This window comes from Micropterus dolomieu, linkage group LG16 (genome assembly GCF_021292245.1).
Source record: "Micropterus dolomieu isolate WLL.071019.BEF.003 ecotype Adirondacks linkage group LG16, ASM2129224v1, whole genome shotgun sequence".
In the NCBI taxonomy this organism is placed as follows: Eukaryota; Metazoa; Chordata; class Actinopteri; order Centrarchiformes; family Centrarchidae; genus Micropterus; species Micropterus dolomieu.
This window is the reverse complement of record NC_060165.1, coordinates 14,146,034-14,170,078: the sequence shown is the minus strand read 5'-3', so window position 1 is coordinate 14,170,078 and position 24,045 is coordinate 14,146,034. Positions and strand designations below refer to the sequence as shown.

At 40.4% G+C, this 24,045-nt stretch overlaps 1 protein-coding gene across 1 annotated transcript in view; it reads right to left on the bottom strand.

Annotated features, from left to right (window-relative positions):
• Positions 1-16,423: 16,423 nt before the first annotated feature.
• ube2h (ubiquitin-conjugating enzyme E2H (UBC8 homolog, yeast)) overlaps positions 16,424-24,045 on the bottom strand; it is a 29,750-nt gene continuing 22,128 nt past the window's right edge. The window contains exons 5-7 of the mRNA XM_046071845.1: positions 22,631-22,683; positions 21,291-21,419; positions 16,424-21,104 (exon numbers count right to left, since the gene is read on the bottom strand). Of these exons, the coding sequence (XP_045927801.1) occupies positions 20,980-21,104; positions 21,291-21,419; positions 22,631-22,683 (307 nt within the window). The 3' untranslated portion in view covers positions 16,424-20,979. The remainder of the gene's footprint in view (positions 21,105-21,290; positions 21,420-22,630; positions 22,684-24,045) is intronic.

Here is a 24,045-nt window from a genome sequence, read left to right as displayed (position 1 = left end):
GGCCATGATTACATCATAAGCTGCCTGAACCTCCTCTGCTTTAAAGCCTGGGATTTGCTAGCCAGGCCCTTCTGTTGCAGAGTAGAACAGAGAGAGAAGCGTTCAGGCCTTAATCTATCAAGTGTGTATCCCACTCTTCCTCCAGATTAAAGCTGAACCAGGTTGCATTCACAGATGAAAAGATCCCATTTTCCTTCTTGTTTTATGTTGTATTCTCCCCCATTTTTAGATTGGACTCCCTGTGTCAGCTGGAAAACACTTGTGGGCCTTTGTAGGCAAGGGAAAACTATGAATAATGTTTGAGTCTTTGTAGGTATGTGGCACGCATGTGCATCCAACTGTCACTGCAGATTAAGAAGGCCTTATTAGCGTACTTTCTTGGAAAAAGGCCTACACCTCATGCTACCTAAGCCTCTCCCTCCTCCATCTTTCTCCCTGCACCATCCATCCACTCAGATACACTTACACAAAGTGCACTGAAACCTTTCAACTGTATCATTAAAGCTGAACCCAACTGAGTTATGAAATGGCACAGGTTCAAAAAGGACAGAACTTGTCTCAGCCAATTCCAGTCTTAAGATCCTTTCATCTTAGTTATTATAAATGTTTAAATGACTAAAATCCTAGTTTTTGATCAGATGTATTCAATTTAAATTATTCCTTTTTAGATATAACTAAAGCACTATCCAAAAACTACTTTTCAAATGGTTGAGTTACATTCCAAAATATGAACTAAAATATCTCCAACCTGCATTTGCCAAATGAAGAACTAAATGAGAGAAGGTATTTTGTATTTTAAAAGTCCATTGCTAAGAAAGAGATATTGACTTCTGAATTACATTTTTCTCAACCTGCCTCTGCAGTATAGTACTTTTATATCAAATTGGAGTAGAAGCTATTTCCTTAGATCCAACACTGGAAAATGTATTTTCATAGCTGTACTGCATTGTGTGACACCATTACCAGTTACATCATCATGCACCACACCGCAGTGTACTCTTCCAATCATCACATCCATCCGACTGACTTTGAACCTGATTGGATGTCATTAAACCATCCAATCAAGGCAGTCAGGATGCAGTGTGAGTGCTTGTGCTCTGTCCTGGGGGCAATATATTTAGTGGTGGAAGATCACTGGGCTATTGATTCTCCGCAGCCAGTGGACAAGGCTGTAGCCAGGGCTTCGGTGGCCTGGCTCCACAGGGGTCACTGCAGGGTGAGAAGGGAGGGGTTGGTCATTCTTGTTGCCTGGAGTCGTGCAGGCAGAGCTTTAATCTCCACTAATCGTTTCTTAATACTTGCATCCCAGGCCCTACACCCCTGCACGCATGCAAACACGCACTCCCACATGGGCACGCACACATATGTACCAACAGCTCGAGGTCCAAGCCCCCACTTGCTTTGACAAGAGATAATCTCCTACCCCTCATCCTGAGCATAGGGTTGGGTCACAACTTAAAAAAACATCCTTCTCAGACAAGGAAATTAACTCTGTGACCTGCAAATTTGAAATGCTGTTCCTCAAAGATAATTATACAGTATGTCACTGTCTAAACATTCCCAAAAATACATTCCCCATACTGTTGATCCATGTCTGACCCACTGGCCTGAGGTAGAAACAGTTTTCTCATTTGTGAAAATGCAGGAAAAAACTGTAGAATAAATACTTTCTTCTTTCGATCTCAGTACACATCTGGGCCTCGTGCAGAGTTTCCACTGAAGCTTGAGTATCAGCAGACATGTTGCAGATAAAGCATCTTCCCCCATAATGTAGTCTAATAGTCTAATAATGGTATCCTCACCTTCTCAGCTCACACCTCTGTCCACCTCCAGCCCAGACACTGCGTAAGAACGATGATAATCTCATTTCACTAATGCTCTGCAGCCTGCATTAGAACACAGGCGAAGCACTGTCTCAGCCCGACTCTACCCACCCAGGAAACTGTGTGAGTGCGTGTGTGTGTGTGTGTGAGAGAGAGAGAGAGAGAGAGAGAGATGGAGAAAGGGGCCAGGGGGGCTGTGGGATAGAGGGGGCACTGAAAAATGCGGTGTAACTTGAGCTGCTCAGCCCATCTGGAGAAGGCCTCGCATTGACAAGGGTTATTCCACAATGCACTTTGCTGCAGAGAAGATCGTTAGAGGGAGTCTGACACATGTATCAGTCTTTGGAATATATTTATTTGCATGACAGATATAGGAAATTGTATGATTCAAAAAGCAATATGTCATTTGAGAGATAAACGTCAACGGGAGTGCACACAGAATAAACTGAGAACATGTTCACTTGTCACATTCATGTGGCATTGTCAAAGCCCAGACTGTGTGGTTATATGTACACTATACATGTCATATGTGCGTGATATGTTCTGTAACATGAGACACAAACACAGTTAAACCCTCTAAGGAGGCTCTTTTATGTCAACTAGTCTGTGTATTATCCACTCTTGTTTTGTTTTAATGGTGGACCCGAACAAAAGCAAGAGCCTCTTCACAGGTCCAATGACAACGTCCATGTAGATCAAATATAGCTAGCCTGTAGGCAAACTGGTAACAATACAAATCATATTAGCTAAAGCTGAAATGTAGGCTATAAAGCAGGATTTATGCAAAGGCCAAGGCAGATAAAGAGGTTTTAATCCTCAGATCGCCCTGTCACCTACATTAGCAGACCCTGACCCAGATATACGGAGCTCAGTATATGTAGCAGCTTTTCGAGCCATACTGTCAACGGACTGTGACAGCAAACCAAACTCACATATAAGAAAGACTCCCTCGCTTTCCACCTTTTTCGTTTGGGAAGGGACCAGGGAAAAAGGCTGCATTGAAAGAGGGGTAAGGTGACACCACACGGTTTTCCAATTATGCCACGGAGCTAAGAGTGGAACCCCCCTGATGGTTGGCTGAAGGCAGAAAAGCCAAACCTCTGTTCAACCATTGAGTCCCTCATACTGCAGAGCTGCACTCACTTGATCTCACTCTGCTGGTCAAACCTGAAGACAAGAATGACTGATGAACTGAGGAATCCATTATCCTCATAACATTATCATCATAGAAGAAACTGCAAGTCATCAATTTCTTCCATTAAATGAATGTCGGGATTGAACTAATGATTATCTTCATTACTAATTACTGGTCTACGTGAGGAAAAATTGGGTTGTGGTAAAATGCCCTTCACAAGTTCCTTGAGCCCACTGTGATGAGTCAGATTGCTTATTTTGTCCAACCAACATTCCAAAACCCAAAGATATTAAAATTAAAGAAATATAAAACAGAACTTGGAAAGTGTTTTGGATTTTTTTCTTGGTAAATGGCTTCAACAATTAATTGATTATCCAACTAGTTGGTGAGTAATGTTCTGTTGACTAATTGTCTAATAGTTTGAGTTCTTATTTCAGCATGAGAACCTTAAACACTGACATGTTATGATATCTTGGTTGACCAGCAGTATTATACAAGGTAACATGTTAGGTTGTGGTGATAGGCTTGATCCATTGATTCCATCAGAAACTCTTGTTTCAAGAAACATTTAAAGGTTCAGTGTGTACGTTTTAGTGGCATTTAGTGGTGTGGGTTTTGCAAATTGCAACCAGCGACTCACGGTGCATTCACGTGCTCCTCGGACAGTCCCATTTCCCAAGATGTAAAGTCGTTCTTCCGACTTCAATGTGTGTTCATGTGCTCTTAAGTAGGAATGTGGAATCAACATGGATGCTGCTACAAAGATGTGTTGGATTAGCATTATCAGAGCATACAAACAACACACAGACATCTAGTTTACTCTACATGGACAGCAAACTAACCGCTATAACCATATTACAAATTACATGTATGCAAAATATGTATATGCAATATGTGATTTTGCACAGATCAAATTTCTGTATACTTCTTCCATGATCTGTCGGCTCTTGTGCTAAATACTGAATGTGAACCTCCATTTGTCCAAATTTCACTTCTTCTCCTACTTCTAATAAACCAGTCTACCACTACTACTAGTAACGTTACTTCTTCTTCTTCTTCTTTGTACGTATTCAGCATAGTGACGAAACACACTCTGTAGAGAAGTCCATTTGGCTACTGTAGAAACATGGCGGCACAACATGGCGACGTCCATGTAAGAGGACCAACGGTGTATGTAAATAGAAATGGCTCATTCTAAGGTAATAAAAAACGGTTTATTATGAAAAGGTCTTTATTCATACTGAAAACATAGTTATGGATAGTATATTGCATTTCTGTTAATAGATCCTCCTAAATATTACACACTCAACCTTTAATTAGATTTTTGACTACAGGTCTCATTTTATGTCATAATTTTAGGGGCCTTACCCATCTTTTACAGCCTATTTGTACCTTTTGTAAATTCAAGAAAGCAAATAGCTAGTGGTTTTTACTTGGATTCCCCTCATCAGTGTTCTTACTGAAAAGTATCCCTACACTTTTAAAACAAACTTGGACCCAGGTCTGGTATATTCTATGCCCTCATCACTATACAGACTGTCCTTCAAGTCACTGGAGCTTTGAGGCCGGGGTGCGCAGGGGAGGAACAAAGTCTCACCCCACCCTTCACCACCATCGGCCACTCACTCACTGACAATAATGCCCTTAGGATGTTTCGCCACTTGGGACTGGAAGGCTGGTTTTGTCTCTGCATCGTTTTTAGCTGATGGACGCTCTCAAGCAGTAGTTGGCAAGTCTAGAACCACCGGATCCATCTACCTCACCAGTGTGAGTTCTACCATTGCCAAACACCACCAGAGAGCTGCTGGGCCTCTTCAGACTTAGGTGCACCACAAACATGGATTCTCGGCATGTAAAGTGATACAAATTGATATAAGGTAGCCGCTAAGCTGAGATGGCATGAATTTGAATTTGAAATGCTCAGCAAGAGCAGATACTTTTAATAAACAGAGAGAGAGAGGAACATGGGAAAAAGCATGACATTAAGTCTTTAGCTCTGTTGTGCTAATAGCATCCTCCTATAGGTCATGGTTTGGGACAGACTGGAATGTAAGGTGTTACATTTAAGGTTCCAAGTCCACTGAAAGTTCTTGTACAGTCAGGTAATGAAGAACTGGAAGGAAAAAATGACTTACAGGGGAAAGTGAGGAGAATTCAAGGGTCAATCATGAGTTTTTTTTAACTGAGACACCAAAACATGTACTAGTACGGAGAAGATTACGATCCATGATTATGCGAAAGCGATGGAAGTCTGTCTTGTCCTATATTGGCACTACACATAATTGCTCAAAGTATATATACAGAAGCAAAAATGTGCTAGTGCCAAAATGGGCAAAGAAGAGGAGTGGCTGGGGCTTCCGAATGCAAGCAGCTGTTGTTACTGAAGCACATCAGGACAGAGAGATGTTGAAGTACCCAGCGAGACGTGCGCAACTCGGCTCATGCAACCGCACCAGAGTCATTACATCACATTCACCCCGCCCACAAGCACAGGAGAGGAGAGCAGGAGAGACAGTAAGCTGCTATGGACGGGCATCATCAAGTGGTTCTTTCTCTGCTCTGTTTATGGCCCTATGGTAATTCACTGATAGTGAGCTCTCACAGTGAATTCTACCAGTGCCATACACAGAACAGGAGTCGTTATCACCCCAACACCTAGGCCAGCCAGTCAGCCTGTGAGGATAGTCAGCCAAGTGAAGCAAAACTATGCAAACTAGACCACCGACCCCCATGAGGAGAGCAGAAACAACAGCCTGGAGAAAGTGAGAGAGACAGGGACAGAGATGTGAGAGCAAGTGAATAAAGGATGCGAAACAGGAAGAGGAGCATCCGCAGCCTTCCCTGTGTCCACGGTGTTGCACTGACGCAGCTTAATTCAAGACGTGCTGCACTGCAGTGGACTGATCCACGCCTTGAGTAACAGGTCAAAGGCTACTGTTGTTTCATTGTGGGCAACTAAATATAAGTCCAGTCAATCCTAGGAGTGAGTACACATCCTCATGTAATTGTTCACTAATCACCTGCACTGCCTTCTTTAGGAAAGGAGAGTTGACAGCTGAAACTATAAAGCAGGTGACAATTCTGCTATTATGTGTTAATATGCATGCAATTTAATTAGAAATCATCAATTCTAGTAGCTTGTGCTTTTTGGATAATACGAGTGGTCTTCCAGTTTCTAGTATTCTTGTTTGTCTCGACACAGAAAGAGGGGATTTTAGAAGATTTTTGAGCAATTCAGACCCTGAATGCCAAGATCTTGCCCATTCATCCTACATCAAAAACACCACACATTGTGATTTTAGCCATCTTTTAGATTTTGGTGGTTTAATTAGCATGACTGCTTCATTTTCCTCTTTGCATTCAATTTGGGACTGAAGACAAACTATTGCCCTCAGTAAAACATGATAAAAGAGGAGTAAATCAATTAGGAAAAAAATTCACATTCAACAATTCAGCTTTGATTCCAGTGGGAAAACACTGAATGCAACAAATGTCTGAAACATAAGGTTGGTACAAAGACGGCCCTTATGGTTTATAGGTAATCTCTTTATGTCCAGGCTTTGCCCTCCCCCTACACCCTCAACTTGTATAAAGGGCAGCACCCTAAACTTGACCTCTTAATTCGCTTTGTAGATTAGCGTTGTTACACAGTCCCATCAATGTTCTTCATGGCTGCATGACAGAGACATGCTGCCACCTCCTCTACAGAGCAAGTCAGTGTTAGGCCTAGAACCATTTGTTATCTCAATCAAAGTATTTATAAGAAAGACTGAATAGTTTAGACATTCAAATTTTTACTTTTTATAACAGTTAAACCCTTTTTTGATAATTCAAAGTGAATCCCTCTTTTCTCCTCAGTTGACATAAGACACATCTATGCTTAATCTATGGCACTACTACTATTTTGAAAGTAAGTTTCCACCTATAGAAATCAAATTAACAGCTAGCTAACAGGTTTTTGTTGTCTAACCTAAAAAATATATAAACTCCATCAAAGCTGGGTTGGGATTTAGCGTGATGTTTTAGGACTTACAACAAGCCAGTTGTATTTTTTCTCTCATCTATGTGAAGCACAAATATCAGAAAATGGCTGCCATCAGAGTCAGATGTGGACATTCCAGCAAATCAACTAATGTTTGAAAATGTCTTTCCAATGAGCATGCAAGTCTTTTGATACAAAAACTAAAAAATCCTGCCACTTTCTCTGTCCGTTCAGCTCAACATAAACAGCTCAGTATGGATATTAACTCCACGCAAATAATGATACACAAGACAGAAGCTGATAACCTTCAGTTCATCTCCTGACCTTGGATGTGTTGTCAAAAACATCTTTGCGCTGCAGATAATCTGAATCGGAGAGGCTAACCATCCACAGACGCCCCACCCTTGGTTCAGCCATTAGCTCCCTCACCCTGGGCCCTGCAGTGCACGGAGCTCCCATTGATCCCAGCGATCAAACCATGTACTAAGTGATTCCTCAGACGCCCAAATGGCTCCCTGAGCAAGACTCCCATTGCCATTTCCTGGAGAAATCAATACCACTAAAAAGCCAAGTCGAAAAGAACCTGTGTCCTTTAAAGGCTGGCCCGGGTCTTGTTTTTCCATACCTTAATTAGTTAAGAATTAGGCTTCATGAGATTTTTTCAATATGTTATAATGTAAGAGTCTCTGTGAACCCTGTCAGTTGCACAGACGAAAAACAAGTGCATCATTTCTGTATGTCAGATTTGTTGTTGTTTTAATTGGTTTTAGTTATTTATTCTGAGATTACATTAATATTATTTAAAAGTCTGTTTGTTATCTATCCTAATATTTTCTTCATTCTTCAGTAAATATTATTTTTGTTTTGGTAGGTATTTGGTCAATAGATGACATACAAAGTAATTTTGCTTGTGTCATCACGGCCAGTTGTCAAAATATAAAGCCCATCTGCTTATAAATTGGCAACATGCTTTTTCATAATTTAATTTACAGGTTTGCACATTATTTATGTAGTAATGATGTAGCTTCTATACACACTGTCAAAAGTTCCTAACAGTTATAGGCTACTATAACACATTTTGAAAGCAGTCTGTACAAATAAACTAATAATAAAAAATTAGGTAAAAATACCAGTTTATATCAGAATATTGCAGTGAGATTAAAGATGAAAAAATAAAAGATTAAAAAGACAGTACTAGCAGACACATCATACATCTCTATTGATGTTTAGAAAATAGGTACACTAATCATTTTCCCCCTCAACATTAATCAGCATGTGAATTTACTGACACGCTTTATTCTACTGAAATGTTAACATCGCACTGCCAGGACTGCCTTTTGTCTCTGCCATCGTTAATTTAGAGCAGCTCCAAAGCCCCTTCAGTTAATCGCATTTGCCTGAATAGGGAGTCTACAAGTCCTCAACTTCATGGTCATTTCTGGAGGATTTATCACCCCCTCCAGCACAATGTAAATTCTCTATCACTCATGCAATCGGAAATTTTGGACTGTTTGCCCTGTTTAAAAAGAAATAGGCCTTTAGAACGAGATGAATCCTATAAAAAAACGTCTATTATGCGAAGTCAGTTTATAATGATGTTTTTAAGTTTGGCAATATTCGTATTTTTGGATACAGTTTTATGGCAAACAACTAATGTTAAATTAGATTACTATGTTTTCCCCCCATTTAATTATTATATACCATTTCGATTATCCTCAGTAGAAATGTACAAGATACTAAACTCAGTATTAATCCATAGGATTAGGCTGCTAAAAGCGTGCTGCTTGGACTGTATCCCCTTGGCGTTTATTGCAGTTGAAAAAAGCAGGTGCAATGTGATTAAGACAACCACCGGCATTATCGGGAAATAATAGGCTACATAGGTCTATTAAAATAGCTACCAGATAACTTAATTTAAAATTATTAATGGTGGGCAACTGAATTTTGAAAGACAGTAACAGTTTTTTTTCTACATTTTTATTATGACCAAACTCAGTATTTTCGGACTATCTGTGGGTCAAGCCAGAAAAAAAGCCCCAGACTGCGTAAGATTTACCATAGTTAAATTAAATTTGTTTTCTTAGTCTAAATGGTCTAAATATCAGAAAGTGCAGTCCTGTGCCGCAGTTTTTTATAGGATGAATGAGCTGTGGCATCACGTAGTAGCCTATTAATCAGATATCGTTTTTTGGATGTAACATGGCCATTTTTTATTAAATTTCACCGAGAAGCTTTCCTCTTTTTGATGTGTTGCTCTCCCTGCCTAATTGCAATAAACCCAGTAATTAATAGTCTAACTGGAACAAAACTGTAAAATATATCAAATGTAGTCCATACCTTCCTCAGAGTCCATCGTTGTGCGCCATACCTGAAGCTACAAACTGCACTGAAGTCGGACCCATCAGACATTTAGTCCTTAACCTATTATTATCATTTAAAGGGTTCCTCTATTAAAGCAGTGTTGAGGCAACACAAGCCTCCGGTCCGCGTTGCCCGCAGCAAGACTGCAGAATTACAAAGAAACAAAAGAAATCCAAGCGGCGTTCTGAACTTCCTGAGTATCAAATGTCAATTCCAGCCCTGTGCTCCTCTCCTCTCCCCTCTCTCCCACCGGCGCTCTCTCTCTCCAAAGTCAACCTCCTCCCTTTTACCTGCGCTTCCAGGCTGCACACTGGCAGAAAGGAAGGTGCTCCGTACACCTTTTTAAAGGCGCAGACACACAAAGGAGCAACAGCAGGTTCAAATATCTGGGAGTAAAACAACAGCTCCTAAAAATGCGCAACTGGTTTAATATTCTGCGCTGAAAACTTTAAAAATACACTATCCTAGATGTGAATCTATTTTACACATGTGAGCGTTTTTACATTAGGCCGCAAGGCTGACCTTTTTAAATGTGAAACATAGGCATTACTTTTAAATGTTATGTTCTCAGTTAAACAATTCACACTACTCTTTAAACAAAGCCTCTAGGGGTATCAACTTTACCGGTGCGTAGGCTACCTGTGTTCATAACATTGGACGTTTTCTACAAGCGGGACCCAAACAGCTTCCTTCCTGTTTCCCTCCAACTGGTGTAGGCTGCGAGTCCAGAGATTTGCCCGGTAGAAAAGACATGGGCTATTTTCAAGCATCGCACCCCGCACCACAGAAATAATCCAGACCGCCTGAGTCTCCTGTTCTGATGTGTTCACCGCCTCAGTACCGGGCTCTATACAGTCTCTTTAAGGTGGAGCTCTGTAGAGGCGAGGCGACCTTAAAAATGGGACAGGTCTAACCCGGAGACTGCTGCACTATGAGCAGATGAGGATTGGTTTTGTCTTTCCGGATTAAACGATTTCCTGCTGTATAATTCGGACCAACCCCCTGTTTAGACTGCCCCAGCTGAGAAAAGGCACTTCCCTCTGTATCCAGATAACTCTATTTTTTTATTTTAATTTTATAGGCAAATAGCCTATGCCTACTTGAATTGTATGTGGTCAATTAACAAAAGCAAATAAAAGAGGTACTGCACCTTTAAATTAAATCCATTTTATGATTAAGATGTTACCATTTTCAGAGCTTTGCTATTTTATGCTATCTCAGTCCTATAGACTAATATTGGCACATAGCCTACATTTAATGTTCTAAATCTAAGATCTAATTACATGTTTAGACATTTAATACATGCTGAAAAGTACCATCCTATTGCAATTCTATTCATGTAGGTATTAACAATGTCTCACACAGGTCTGATGACTTTTTTTTAAAAACCTAAAGGGCATTTACATCAGGGCCTTTCAGCGGAGATGAGGCCTGCAGGCCTGTGGATCATTTAGCCCGATACAGGTCAATAGATTACTGTTTACCATACCTGCACCCACAGACCACAATGCCAACTTTTGGAGAGAAAGAGAGTGTGAGAGAGACACCTAATTGACAAGTAACTTATCATATATAATATTATTTTAATCCTTCATATTCCCTCTGAATTCTGCTAGACGAAACATGCTACAGCATTAAATTGACTATAGCCTACTGTCTAATAGCCGGAGTAAACAGAAGATTAGATCGTTAATGTCCAGGACAACACGGCTTGCGCTGCATTTTCAGATATTAAACCAACCATAGCCTGCATCAGATAGACTATTTGGCGCAACTTCCCAGCCCCCCATCCAGAGATTAGTTTTAGTCGGCTGATGCTGTTGAGGCTGCAGTTCTTGGGGTCGAGATGCAGCAGGATCAAATGACCACGTCCAGATGGCTAATGATTATCAAATAGTGCATTTAAAGCCTGCTCTAGTGGTTACTGCGCGCAGGTTGCATAACATTTCCTGTCCGAGGAAAGGAGGAAAAATACCTTTGCTATAACATCAACAAAACCAAAGTGGGAATATTTTGTTGTCTGCTACATAACAGGTTTTCCTGTTTGGTTATCGCATAATATGTGATGTCTCTGTGTTCAGTAATATATCACCAAAATCCTTCAATAACAATACAACCTGATGTTGGCCTGATGGAGGCCTGGTGTCCTGTCAGGCAGCAGCAGTTCTCATGGGCCTTCTGGGGCCTTCGTGTTGCTCCACATCCTCCTCCCTTATGCAGAGCTGCACACCACCCGAGGGGCCCCTGCTGAAGTGAGATGTCCCTAGTTCACTTTTGGATGCCTAATATATGAGGGCAGGTTCTACCCATGCACCTCTCCGATGGCAAGAGTCCATTTACCTGCTGTTAATAATTAGGCAGATAACTAGGTGGATAAAACTCGTCTAATATTTAGAAGTGATGGGGTTGGTTTTGGTTACACTCTTTTTAGGGTTTCGGTGCGACAGTGAAATCAATCCGCGTCGCTGCTGCTCACCGCTGAAGAGCCGGAGCCCTTAGCCTCTCCAAGGCTCGACGTGGTTTCCACCTGGAAAAGCTGAAACTGGAGCCGCGGATCATCTGTGCGTGTATAGGAGATGAGTAGCCCTCGATGAATATTTAAAACACTCATTTCGTTCTGCGCTGTCGTGCCAGAGCCAGATGAAACAGGTGCCAGCGGAGGGATCAGGTGGACGCTGTGCGTTTGTGCCGCCACCCGTCTCCGGTGAAGGGATCCAGGCCATATGATAGCGCGCCGGATGAATTGATAATGCGGGGAGATGCAGTCCGCTGTTCCAAAAGAAAAGCTAAATGGCAACAATAGAGGAAAATTTATTGAAGATGCAAGGCAGTGCTTCGGGAAAAACAAAGAGGCAGAAGTAATATTTTATCACAAATCCACATCAGTTGTTCCCCAGAACTTTGTATTTAGGCTGTTACAAGAGAACATGCAGAATAATGTAGTTTCATAAAACCTCTCCAGATATATTTACATTTTAAACAGTAATAATAATTATTCAGCCAAATGTAGATTATTCTAGATACTGTATGTAAGTATGTAAAATTATAATAAGACATTTTCAATCATTCAATCATATTAAATCAAACTGGATAAGAGTGATGGTTACTAATTTATGTGAGGAAAAATGTTCATTCATAACTCTCTTGATATGAAATTACATTTTAGCTCCAACTGGCGTTACTTCTGCAGAGGATTACTGAGCAGGGGATTATTTACTGCCCTCAGCACATGCAGCTTCATTACTCAGGATAATAAAAATTGTAAAGATGACAGTAAAAATAAGGTCAGGAAATAAGGCCAACAATAACACACATATGACAACTGGCTGTCAATGTGACAAAAGAAAAACTGAACAAATCAGGCTGACACTTTATTCATATACATACATTTTGATGTTGAGAATTGTTTTCTTTTTGTATAACATCTCTCTCTCACACACACACACTGGCAGTGATTGTGTCCATACAAACCAGCTTCTGCAGGGTCTCCTACGCCACTGCGACCACCAGCACTGGCTCTTAGCTGTCTGTGCCCGCCTTACAGCAAAGGAGTGGACTGGCGGGTGGTGGTAGGTGGGGAGCATGTTAGTCAGTGGGTCATCTATTAGTAAACACCCAGGGATCATTGTGCTGCTTGCTGCTGCTGCACCACCACCTCATTCAACCCCCCACAGTGCCAGTGAAATCGAGCTTGTAACCTGAGAGAGACCATAGTCTGCCATCCAGCCCCATCTTGAGAAACCCAAGACACAGCCTGCATGTTGGTGATGGTTCATGAGCTGTCAGCTCACCAGCAGAAGGGAAGAAGAAGGGGGAAAATATAAGAAACAAAATCAACTTTGGCACCATATTTTATCCATGGTCATATGAAACCTCAATTTTTTTTTATTTTAATGATTGCACCATAGACTTGGCTCTGTGGAGCCCCTATGTCATAAAACAAGGCATGATGGAATGTGACAACAATTATACTGACTTTTTTCTAAACATAGATGAGTATAATCTGAACTACGAGGGCCTTCATTAAAGAATGTATGCATAGCTTTACTGCTAAAAGCTTTGCTATGGAAAATACCACAGCCAATAGTGATTGATCATAACTTGCAACAGACAGCCCATGAGCATAATGTGGAGCCTCAGGGCATCATAATGCCTTAAAAGGCCACAGCGGCACAGGTCACCTGACCACCCTGCTTCAGTGAGGACCAATCAGACATCTGGCATTACGTCATGGAGGCCCACAGTTTGACTTGACCAACGCACTGCGGATAAAACAGAAGCTTTAAATATTTCATTGAGATTCTCAGGTTGCTGGACCTCTGGAGGTCAGGTCTGTGAAGAGACAAATAGCCTCCTCCTCCTCCTCCTCCTCTTTTGATGCAGGAGAAGGTGTAGCAGGGCGAAAAACAGAGGGCTGGGTTTTTACAGCTGAAAGCATTTGCAGTGAACAGTAGCCCTGAACCATGGGATTTGAAATGAAGTACACTGACATTGAGGTTGTCAAAGCAAGTCATCAGTTCAGTTCATTTCGCATACTCCCAACATGCTGCTCTGACTCGTGCCTCCTCAGATGTTATTTCACAGCATATGCACCAGAAGGGATGCAAAATTGCTGCTGCATAACGGCAGGTGACACAGGAAATCCAAAAACAGCTATGTAACATATTCTGTGGCTTGGAAGGAGAAAATAACTCTGATGAGGTCATCCAGATTACGTCTGTTTGGAATTGAGACTTCACATTTTTGACAAAAAGAATTGTTGGAGTGCTCCTTTAAATTGAAAACATTACAGTATGGTGATTTGTTAGTCAAGTCAGTTTTATTTGAATAGCCCAGTATCACAAATTTGCTTCAAGGGGCTTTATACTCTGTATAGCACACTACACCCTCTGTCCTTTGACCCTCGATTCAGATAAGGAAAACTCCCACAAAAACCTTTTAACGGGGAAAAATGGAAGAAACCTCAGGAAGAACAACAGAAGACAGAAGAAGGATCCCTCTTCCTGGAGGGACACATACATGCAATACCTGCTGTCTGTACAGAATAGATCAACATAGTACAGTTATAATTTAGACAATCATAATGACAAAATTAAACATAGATTGTATATGAAGAATGTGGATCTGGGAGGATGTCGAGAAACTTCAGGTGTCGTCAAACAGAAACAGTATGAGCATGCTGAGGACCCTCTAGGTGTCTGATGTGGACACGCTGGAGGTTGTGGCATGGCACAGGATGTTCAGTACAGAGAAAGAGGTGTGTATACAGGAAGACTACAGAGTGCCTTATTAAATACTGTAAGGCCATTCAATCCAACTTCTTCATACAGTCTCAAAAAAACAACACAATGTGTTAAAATATATATATAAAGTCTCACAACATCTATAGTTATTCCAGGGCTATCGGAGGGTGTTCTTGGTATTTTGTGTATATATGAAAGACAGAAAGAGAAGGATGTGGAACAGGCAAACTTAATTTCCCATATGTACAACCAAACAAAAAGCAACCAAATCAAAAGCTCAGCAATCATTCCTCCAAACGTCTAAGAAATATCAAATTGGAGAGTAACTTTATATCTCTGCACCGGTATAGAAATAAAGACAGACAGGAAGAGAGGGCAGATTGCTGCGTGACAGAATACATTTTTCAGAGGATAGGGGATTAAACAGCCTTATGTCACATCATTTATTTTCCCCTGCTGTGATTATACAGAGGGGGGTTTCAGCTGGGGATAGAGGCGGAGGCATGAGGCAGCGCCCTCTCCTGGCTCACTTGTGGAACTACATCCGTCGTTGCAAGTGGAAGCTGCTGACAGCAAGGTTAATCTCACACAGTCCAATGTCCCCTTCAAAATAAAACCTCAGTCAGATGCTTAGCAGATTTGGCACAGATCAATGGGGTATACAAGACTATGCATTGCTATATAAACCCAACCCGCGCTTTGAAGGCTTGAGATGCATTACAAGCAAACACACTGTTTTAATGTTGGTTTGAAAGAAAACTCAGTAGCCAGTTCTGTGTGTTCAGGTGGGTGTAGTCATTCATCACCCCCATTTCAGAGTTGAAGTACTGGGGTAGTAACCTCTCATGTTTCCCAGCACTCTCAGGGATCATGCCAGACAGTGGCCCGTATTGTACCAGCAAGGTGGGGAGTTGTGACACAGATGTGTAGTGCCACACTGACACCTTGTGGAAGTGGCAATAGTACAGGTTAGTGTTCCAGAGGACACAAAATGTATGTGTAATGTAATTTTTTATATAGATTGATTGTGAGAGGTTTACTAAATCTGTTTGGATGTCAAATTGGGGCATTCCTGCTGAAGAAATTTCGAGGAAAATTAACTTGGGTAAAATGCTTACAGAATATAGCAATTATTCAGTCCTTCGTAATAGACTATAGTGTTTGGGGTATAAGGCTATACACGTTGTTGTATTGACTCTTCAATGTGAGAAGACCTCAGCTTTCCAGTGTTTAACGTATGTGGTATTTGAACCTGGACAAATGTCCTTTTCTGGATTCAAGATTCAAAAGATTTCTGCAATGAAGAATAATGAGAAAAAAATAAAAAGAAGATTTAAATATACAACATTAAAAAACACATTATCAATGGGTGTAATTATTAAAATCCCAAAGTGTATATTGGCCTTGTGTGTTGGTGGTGTCATTTTCTCCATATATAAAATTGTAACATTTACAATACGGCACTGTTGTAAAGCAAACTACAAATTAAAATGTTGCCAAAAAATAAATGTAATTATCACTTTTCACATGAATCCGGTGATTCTGTAAGTGAACATAATACGTGAGTTTGGCATAAGTGGTTCAAACACCTTCAATATGTTAAGAGGACATCCGGATATCCCATCTAACACAGGTGGAATTCAGCTCAATGAGAGAAAGTTCTTCACGGAATCATAAAGGGAGATTTGGATGTTGCCATTACATTTCAGAGCAATGAAATGTTAAACTGAGATCATCATACATAAATATGCAACATCTGCTGCTGTTCATATTTTCTGCAGTAAAGTCCTGAGGTCTTTCATAAAATAGTTCAATAACAGATCATACACTGGGTGCAACAGATGAGAATGATGAGATGAGAGATGAGATGAGAAAGACCTTTTTTACACATTGAATGTTTTATTAAAAAAAGAAGTTATAACAGTTTATTTTATACACAACTATTTAAGAGGTTATAAGCCTATTAATAGAGAGCATTGTCTTTTTGACAAGCATGCCCACTTCACAATGCAAAGGAAAAAACAAGGAGGGCAAAGAATGTGATAAAAATAAGACCAAGGATGGACTTTTAAACAAAAAAATAAACCTTTTGACTTTGTAACCCTCAAGTATCACACACTAGGTAACAAATACATAGTTTCTATTTTTTTTTTTTTTTTTAAATGCCATTTTTCCATGCTGTGTGTACCTGTTAAATCCCCTGATGGCAGCTGTATGCCAGCACAGGGCACAAATCCACACAAGCATAAAACAGAATGGAAAGTGTGCACAAAGCGAGCCTCAACTCCACACCAGAAGCATGCAAGTGCACAAGGAGACACAGTCAACACACGAGGGGAGGTGATATTACAGGATCAGGGTGCTGGCTCTTTGCAGCTGTGCTGATACAACAGGAGAATGGGCCCTGGAAGTCCTGTCTATAGATTAATGACAAACCAGTCCATTCATTTAGCGGAGGTGCTCCATCCTTATAGGATCTGGCAGAGTGTGTGGGTACGGTTGTGGGGGTTATGGCTCTGGGCTGTACTTTCTCTGCAGGTTTGCAGTAAGAATTTCGAGGCCCTATTAATCCCATCATGTTAATCTAAGTAGTTAAGACATTGTAATCTGTGCACCTGTGGTCTTAGAGCAAAAGAGGGGGAGAAGAGAAAGCCAAAAGGATATTAAATAAAAGCACAAACATGTTTTCAAAAACATTTTTTGAATTTAAGTTGCCATGGGAAGCATACTCATTCACTGGTTTGAGGACATTTCCTTTAGTTCTTGACTTGAGTTGAAGACAACCTGAAACACAAAGGCAGGAATTATGTCTCTTGACAAGTGTGGGAAGTTAAAAGAAGAAAGAACCAATCTGTTTAAAACATCAGATGGTTGTTTACCAGAGCAACACCAGGCCACAGCTGAGTATATAATCAATTTATTGCCCAGATGCAAAAAATGCTGAAAACCAAACCTTTGATTTTTACCCAAACACAAGAGTCTTGTTTTTGAAAAAGACAAAAATATCATTAATTCCCTCTTGTAGTACTGCATCATAATGTGCAATTTTATTACAATTGTCAACTCGGATATACTGTATTGTCAGCACTTGAGTACAATACTGCACAAATGTAAAGTAAAACTAGAATTCCAATCTGAATTCCTTAAAATAAACAAACAAAAAAAAAACAACTCAAGATCAAGTTATCATCAGTGTGTTAATTTAGCTGAGCCATAACTTACTGGTGCCTGATGAGCAAGGTTAAAAACAAAAAAGGAGGTCTCTTTAATGAATAAATACACATTTATAGGCAGCTTAGGGAGAAAACACAAGCCAATTGTGAGAGTGGGGATCTGCATACAGTTTGCAGGTTTGTTCTGTTTTGAGTGGATGTGGATCACCGACCTCACCACAAACAAACCCGAAACACATGTAAAACATTCACATAGCTTTATACTGCCTTGTACATGTTGACTATCACAAAAGTTAGCTCTGCAACAGTTAAAAGGTAACCCCTGAGCTAACATTCAAAACATTTCCAGGCTGGGCGACAGACATTATCATCCCATAGCTTTAAACAGTCAAACTCTTCGGATAAATATCAGAAATTAAAAACCAATCATGGAAGTGTCTCTGTTCTAAATGCATTCCAATGTGGGCATAATTATGAGCATGGAACTGTGTTTTTAAATCATGCTTTTGGAGGAAATCCAATCGCTTGAAAAGAGCTGAACCAAACTTTTGATTTCTGTACAGTCAGAACCATTAGGCTTACTACAGGTCAAATGTCACCCTAGATTGAAATCACTCCCACTCATCTGTACAACTCTGCAAGAGAGGACAAGCAGGCATGTCTATGGAGTATTGTACATATAACCACACAACAGACTAACTAAAAATCAGATGAGAAATTAATGCTTTTTCATGTAAGTATACCAAACTAGCTAACTATCTGTAATACAGCCATATAGCATAATGTTGTTTAGTTGAAGTCAACACCCAGCAAAACTAACTATCCTGACATGTCAAAACGCAGTTCAACAAATATTAGTATGATTTCTATCCTTTCTGTATGTCCCGGGTGAAAATATTAATCAAAGTGTAAGGTACAACCAAACTGTATTTCAAATCTGGGCCTTTAAAGTCTCACAATCCTACATTTGCTCAAATACACCAAACTCAGCCCTGGGTTAACACCCCTCATCTGCAACAGAGCGAAAATTTAGATGTCAAGTCATAAACTGCACAGGGTCATTTTGCAGGAACAATAAAAGCAGTATGAGTAAAAACAAATGTGCTTTTCTTGTTACTTTTGACCTTCATGGCTTTTTGAAAACATTGTTTTCGGTGGGGACTTCTTTAAATGGTCACCTTCTTTTTGTGATGAGGCACGGAAGCGGGAGTTGAGATCAGAGGTGATACAGTGACCTCCAGAGTGCGATTCAGGCTTTGAATCGTCCACAATCTGCCACAAAGCAACCAGTGACTCTTACTGCAAACTATGAAGTGAATACATTTCAAGGTTTTTCTAGGTAGTTTGACTGCCATGTTAGCCTCACTCGAGTCAGTGTTTTGGGTTCAACACTGAGATTTTATGAGGCTACAGAGAGGTGTCTTATCACTGTACATGGTAGATGCTGTACATAAAAAAAGAAAAATATCCTAACGTGTTGACCCCCCTGATAAGGAAAGAAATGTACAAGAAATAAAAGAAGGAAAAAACAGCCAAAAATCTAAGCTGCGATTGCATTCTCTGTCCACGCATTCTGGATCTTAACCCGCCACAGTAAATAAACAATGAGTAACACCAGAGGTTTTTCCTTTTCTTTCTTTTTTTTTTTTTTTTTTTTTTAGATAAGAAGTCAAATCTGTACATATGAAATTAATGTTAAATTAATTCCCTTCAACGAAAATTCAGCTTATTTTGCAATCTTCTTCAAACTAGTGATCCAAATAGACATCCGGGTAGGCAGACATAAAATGCAGTCGGGGTACATACCACAGGTCAGACCAATATGAACGGCATGCATTGGAGCAAACCCCAGGTAACAGTGGAATGTGAGGAGGACCGATACTACACAAACCTGAATATCCAATAAATCACTCTTTTTTTCTCAGATCCACTCAATAATCATATGACCATTTTTTGTTGCTTTTCATTAAAATTAAAACTGACTTTGTTGTTGGTTTTCTGAAGTTCACAAGAATATGTGATCTGTATTTCCCTGCTTGGAAAGTTGTTTTTGACCAATAAGACTAATACAATTTTGTTTGAAAAAGCAGGAGTACAGCAGATGACTGTAGGTTAGTGGCATCCTGCAGAGTGAGAATGTTTGGTGCTTGTGTGTTTGAGGTTGCTTCCTAACAGAAAACTGGCAAGAGCTGCATGAAATATGAAATCCATATGGTCAGATGGTTAAATGGTAGCTCTGGTCTATTTTCAGTTTCCATCACACCAAGTGAGTCTGACCAGAATCTCCACAAATGCCTCAGAGTAAAGCCACTTCTGTCTTCATTGCTTTTGTGCACCAATCTTCCAAACAGTTTATGCACCTGGTGAACTTTCAACAAATCTCAGAAGCACCCAACACACGTCTTTGTTACCACATTGTCACTCACCTAGTAATGAGACGTTTATTTCATTCATTTGTTGAACAAGGCCTGACCTAGTTAAGCAATAATTTTGCACTGCACAGCGGCACATGTAGACAGACTGCTGCAGCAGGTCAATAAATAGTAACAAAAAGTTAAGTAACATGTCTGGGTAGCATGTAAACTGAAGGCGAAAAAAAAAAGAGGCATATTTTCTACTGCCAAGTCTCAATAAATATGTTGGAAAAAAGATATGCTTACAAAGCATTCAGGGTCAATTTATGAGTGTCTATTGGCACTACACTTTTTGTATTTTTGTGTAAGGTGTGCTACGACACCTCGTGTATGATCGTGCGCCTTAAAATACTGTCTTGACTACAGGCTAATATTGTAGAGCTGTACACCCAGATAAGCAAAACCTATTCAAAACCTAAGCAGCTCTGTAGTGGAGCAACTAATTAAAATGTTGGTCAGAGTCATTTAGCATTGTGGAAAAAGAAAGGAAATTAGGATTCAGGTCAAACTGGTAAGTTATAAGTGAAATCCAAGTACAGAAATTAGATGTTCGCGGGGAGATTTCCTGCCTACGACTACATGACACACTTTAAAAATGCGGAGATGGTAGGGATGTGACAGCAATTGTGACATCTGTGTAGGGAGAAACAGCTACAGAATAGTAGGGGTGTCAAACACACCAAAGGCTAGATATCCATAAAAATCCTTGTTTAGTAGTAATAATAATAATAAAAAAATCAACTTGTTTAAATATGAATATTATAAGTCTGCTTTCTCATGGTTAGGAAATCAAATATAGTCTCTGTGGGGGATAAAGGAGAGGGCGGGATGGGGGAGCCCTCCTATCACTACAACTCCATGTCCTGGGCCTCGTCTTCTGAGAAATCCGACATGGAGCTTTCAGATGACGAGTCGCCTGCACCCTCTTCCTGCTCCTTCAGAGCCTCCTCTGTTGCATATTTCTGGATGTACTCTGTGTGGGGGGTTTGGGGTGGGAGACCAAGAGGAAGAGAGCATGGTCAGACATGGAATATATGTGATCAGAACTTCAATTTTGTCAGATAATACATTTGGGAAAAATAACTTTTTCCAGGTGTGCAATAATCCAAGCATCTAAAAAGGACATGGGATCTACACCCAGATTGTGATTAGGCTGAACCTTTGATTTTCTGCTTGTACTCCTCTGGCCGGTGAAGGTACATGGCAGCTGCATCTCCATTCAGGGGGTCGATGGGGTTTGGGTAAGCCAGCAGCTGGGGCAGGAACGACTCAAAGATGTTGGTCAAATCTGGGGAAGAAGACAACACTTTACCAACTGAAAAAAAATAAGTAAATCAGACAATTATAGAAATCATTTAATGGTAGTTACTGTCAGGCCTCTCCAAAATATAACCATTTATCTGAAGTAACCGGATCAAAGATGTACTGTGTATATGCTAGCAACGGCTCATCGGAAAGCCTCACAAAACCTCATTAATCCCTTTCACTAGCTCTCTGCTAGCAGTCCTCAGCTTTCTCTTAGAGCTGAGGCCTAGTAGATTAACCTGCAATTCTGCTCTCAACTCCTAGGTGTCACCACTGAGGCTGTTCAAGTTAGGAAAAGAACCACTTCCCTATTGTCTATTGTGCAGTTTTATCATGTTTAGCTGATTTAATCAGTTGCTTTTGTTCCCTCTTGCTTCATAGAGACTCATAACAGACCATGCTTGGTTGATTGGCCTATTCTTTCAATGTTTGTCCATTAGGATTTTTTTCTTTCAAACACTCGACAACAAAATCTACAGCATTTGACAAGAGCACAAACAAGGGTAAATTAACACAAATGTCATTCTAACAAGGCTTTCACCTGATTCTAGGGAAAAACAGGGCAAGCTTCCTCATTTGATAACATTAACAGCATTGACACAAATAATATAAATAATAATAATAACTCTGTAATCAGAGTTGATTCTGAATCAAGCTGTTAAAATACCATTTAGGATGTTAACATTCTCCTTTGAGTCATATCCAGAACACGAGTGAAAATAAATAGGCAGGGATGCTGAAACACCTGCTCGGGATATTACTGTAAAGCCATTCATATTGCTCAACACCCATCTTAGCCCTGGTGAGGAGCTGTAATGAGAAATTAATGAGGAAATGAGGAGAAGGGCACAGGGACATAGAGATGAGCAGAGAGAGAGACATGATGACAGTGAGAAGAGCAACTGGGTGAGAAACAGCAAGTACAATTGTTGTCATCGAGAGCATGTGAGTGTGCCGCTGTCTCTCACAGCTGACATGCCTGTGAAGCATTCCTGCTGAAGGTGAATGTTTTCTGACTTTTGCCAGGTTAAGGTTTTTACCTCTTTAGTGTTCACTTCTCCCCTCAGTAAGTACATTAGGAGCCCAAGTCACCTTTTTGGTGCTGACGGCACTGTGTCAAGTTCTTCGCACATAATCACCCAGACCCTAGTGAGGAAACTTAATATAGACACCTGGGCAGCGGGGGCCACTCACCATAAAGGGCTGTCCATGTCTGGTTGATGACATCTAAGCACACTGTCCCTGACCTGGGAAACCGAGAAGAAAACAGAGTTAGAGGGGTAAGGCCAAGGGGAGGGAATACGGGGGAATCTCTGTGCAATGCATGTCCCAGCTCAGGGGCTGGATCCTTTCAATCCACAGTATATCGACTGTTCAACAAGGCCTGTCCCTTTTTAAATGTGGCTGAGAAATGCTGCCTTCTTTTTCCCAAAACTGGAATACAATGGTGATATATCCCTTGCAGCCCTCAGTATCACATATTTCTTGTGTGGCAGTAAATTGTTTAAGGAGAATTGAAGAACTTTTTGTCAAGCTTTGAAATATCATGTGACCAGGTCAGACATACCAGGTAATGGTTAGACTGGTAAATAGATTACTTTAAGTCAGAGATAGGGACTCGAGTTTGAGACTTGGACTCGAGTCAGACTTAAGTCGCAAACACAGTGACTTCAGACTCAACTTGAGACTCGGCTTCAAAGACTTCAGACTTGACTCGGACTCAAGGTGCGGGACTCAAGAACAATGGTTATTTTTAGGAAATGTCTGATGAGCTTGCTGGTCCCCTCCCTGCGTTCATATAACCTGTCTACGTAACACATACTACGTATCTGCTGTGCGCGACCACACGTGAGAGAGGATAACAAACATAAACTTTGGCTTTAAAACTTCATACAACAAGACCCAAACAAAACAAGCGGTGAACACAAAATAGGTTTGTAACCTGAGGTTAGTGAACATGTTTAGCTCAGCATTGGCCATCTAATGTTAGCTTGCTTCTTGCTTTAGATACAACCTACTGGAGGTCAGGTCGGACTGTCTTTTGTTATGAAAAGATGAAAGTTTGTTTGCTTGACAAACTTGTGGTGGTCGATTAACTTCATTTACGTACCACTGGCGGCCATCACATAAATAATTAACATCAGCTGCAAACAGGTTACAGGTTTATTGTTGATCATGCTACGTTACATTTTTATTTACAGGTGCTGGTCATATAATTAGAATATCATCAAAAAGTTGATTTATTTCAGTAATTCCATTCAAAAAGTGAAACTTGTATAATGTATACATTCATTCATTCCGCACAGACTGATATATTTCAAGTGTTCATTCCTTTTAATTTTGATGATTATAACTGACAACTAATGAAAACCCCAAAATCAGTATCTCAGAAAGTTTGAATATTGTGAAAAGGTTCAATATTGAAGACATCTAGTGCCACACTCTAATCAGCTAATTAACTCAAAATACCTGCAAAAGGCCTTTAAATGGTCTCTCAGTCTAGTTCTGTAGGCTACACAATCATGGGGAAGACTGCTGACTTGACAGCTGTCCAAAAGACGACCATTGACACCTTGCACAAGGAGGGCAAGACACAAAAGGTCATTGCT